The 1,690-nt window shown below is 59.1% G+C and overlaps 2 protein-coding genes across 5 annotated transcripts in view; both read right to left on the reverse strand.

The window, feature by feature from the left end:
- The window catches only part of ZNF653 (zinc finger protein 653), a 14,371-nt gene extending 14,324 nt beyond the window's left edge, over nucleotides 1-47 (reverse strand). The window contains exon 1 of the mRNA XM_007460762.1: nucleotides 1-47. Coding sequence (XP_007460824.1) covers nucleotides 1-47 — 47 coding nt within the window.
- A 493-nt stretch (nucleotides 48-540) lies between these two features.
- Nucleotides 541-1,690, reverse strand: part of ECSIT (ECSIT signaling integrator) — a 16,586-nt gene continuing 15,436 nt past the window's right edge. Inside the window, exons 7-8 of one of the 4 annotated variants that reach the window (XM_007460710.1) lie at nucleotides 1,498-1,603; nucleotides 541-884 (exon numbers count right to left, since the gene is read on the reverse strand). In XM_007460710.1, coding sequence (XP_007460772.1) covers nucleotides 634-884; nucleotides 1,498-1,603 — 357 coding nt within the window. In that variant the 3' untranslated portion in view covers nucleotides 541-633. Of the gene's footprint in view, nucleotides 885-1,497; nucleotides 1,604-1,690 lie in introns of those variants that run through there. The other 3 variants (XM_007460713.1, XM_007460711.1, XM_007460712.1) reach the window with 3 other exon arrangements.

Consider the following 1,690-nt stretch of genomic DNA (forward strand, 5'->3'; position numbering starts at 1 on the left):
GCCTCAGCCTCCGCCTCCGCCTCGGGCTCCGGCGCCCGCTCCGCCATCCCCCCCTCCCTGGTTACCAGCCTCCCCCGTTGTTAGGAGCCTGGCCGGAAGTGGCGCGCATGTTCCGCGCCGACGGGAAATTTCTCATGGACTCGCACTGCCTCGCGGCGCCAAAAGAAGATCGAGAGCGGAAGCTGCGCATGCGCGCAATAAGCGCCAGCAACAACCCACTCTCTCTTTACTCCCTTCTCTGGTAAACTTTCTGACAAGGCAGAGACGGAAGGGGTAGCTGAAGGTTTGAGGCTGATCCGGGAAGAAAGAGCCAGGAGAGCCCGTAGACTCTGGGGTGATGGGGGCTTCTTCCTCCGCACCTTTATCCTGAATGCACTGTGGGGATGACAAGGGAAGGGGGGGGGCTGTCCAGGAAAGGCGGACGGAAGGCCAGCGGCTCGACCCCTCAGTTCTGGATGATGTCTCCATCCCTTGAAAAGACGTGACACCAGGCATTAAAGGGGCAGGGACGCTACCGTGCCAGAGAGGAGGCAATGCAGCCCCAAGCCGGAAAACTTTTATTTGCTGTACACTAAAAGGTCATCTCATGCTTTCACACCAGTCCACAGCCTGTGCTCCTGTGACCGCTTAGGCTCAGCTCTGGCTCTGCTGCTGCCGCTGCTGATTGTTTTCCTCTTCTTCCTGGCCCTCGGGTGGGGTCAGAGGTGGCTCCTCCAGCCCTGAGGAGGATGCCAGGAGCTCCCCGGAGGACGCTGACAAGCGGAAGACCACCGGGATGTGGGCCAGGGCTGGGTTGGTCTCCTGCAGGCCCTGGATCCACTTGGCCAGCGTGGCCTGGTCATGAGCACCCGCCATGCATATGGCAAAGACAGGGCCTTCCTCCACTGTCAGGAGAGACAGGCCCTCAGTTTGTGCAGTAGGGACTGGAGCAGCCCCCTCAAGTCCACACCACTTCCAGGCCAAGGATGGGGGCTTTAAACTCCCTTTTGCCTTTTGTGTTTTTCCAAGCCTTTGCACATGCTCTGCCTAGCCTGCCCACGCTTCACCTAGGTGACACCTCCTGGCTCAAGTTTCCACCAGGAAATCCTCCTGACTCCCACCTGAGGCTGAGTTGTGTGCTCCTCCCCTGGAACCCCAAGAATGTAACTTGTCTGATGCACCGCTGGCCTGCGGGAAGGGACTGGGCCTGTCCTGGTCATGCCCAGTAGCCAGCACAGAGGTGCTCCATAAATGTTTGAAGGAGGAAATGACTGAGGGCTGACAGGTCTGGAGCCCCTGAGTGGTGAGTTTTGTGCTTTCGTGGGGGGAGGTGTGTGTGTGTGTGTGTGTGTGTGTGTGTGTGTGTGTGTGTGTGTGTGTGTGTGTGTGTGTGTGTAGAGTGTGTGTAAGAGGGTCTGTGTAACTGGAGTAGGTCTCGGCCTGCGCCCCATCCCTCGACTCCAGAGGTGGCACCCCATCCCGTGCAGTGTTCAGAATCCTACCCATCCCAGTTTTTACCTTCATCGATGTTAAACTCATAGTCATCCCAGCTGCTCCTCCCGTAGGCCAGGTCTAGCCTCATCGGGTAGTAGAGGTTCCACTCCTCTGGAATCTCCTCCACTTCCTAACCCGGGGATGGGGGTGGGGGGCAGGGGAGATGCAGGCAGAGTCAGAGGCCCAGGCCCAGGATGTTGCAGCCACCTGCTGCCCC

Source organism: Lipotes vexillifer, unplaced genomic scaffold (assembly GCF_000442215.2).
Source record: "Lipotes vexillifer unplaced genomic scaffold, Lipotes_vexillifer_v1.1 scaffold1011, whole genome shotgun sequence".
NCBI lineage: Eukaryota > Metazoa > Chordata > Mammalia > Artiodactyla > Lipotidae > Lipotes > Lipotes vexillifer.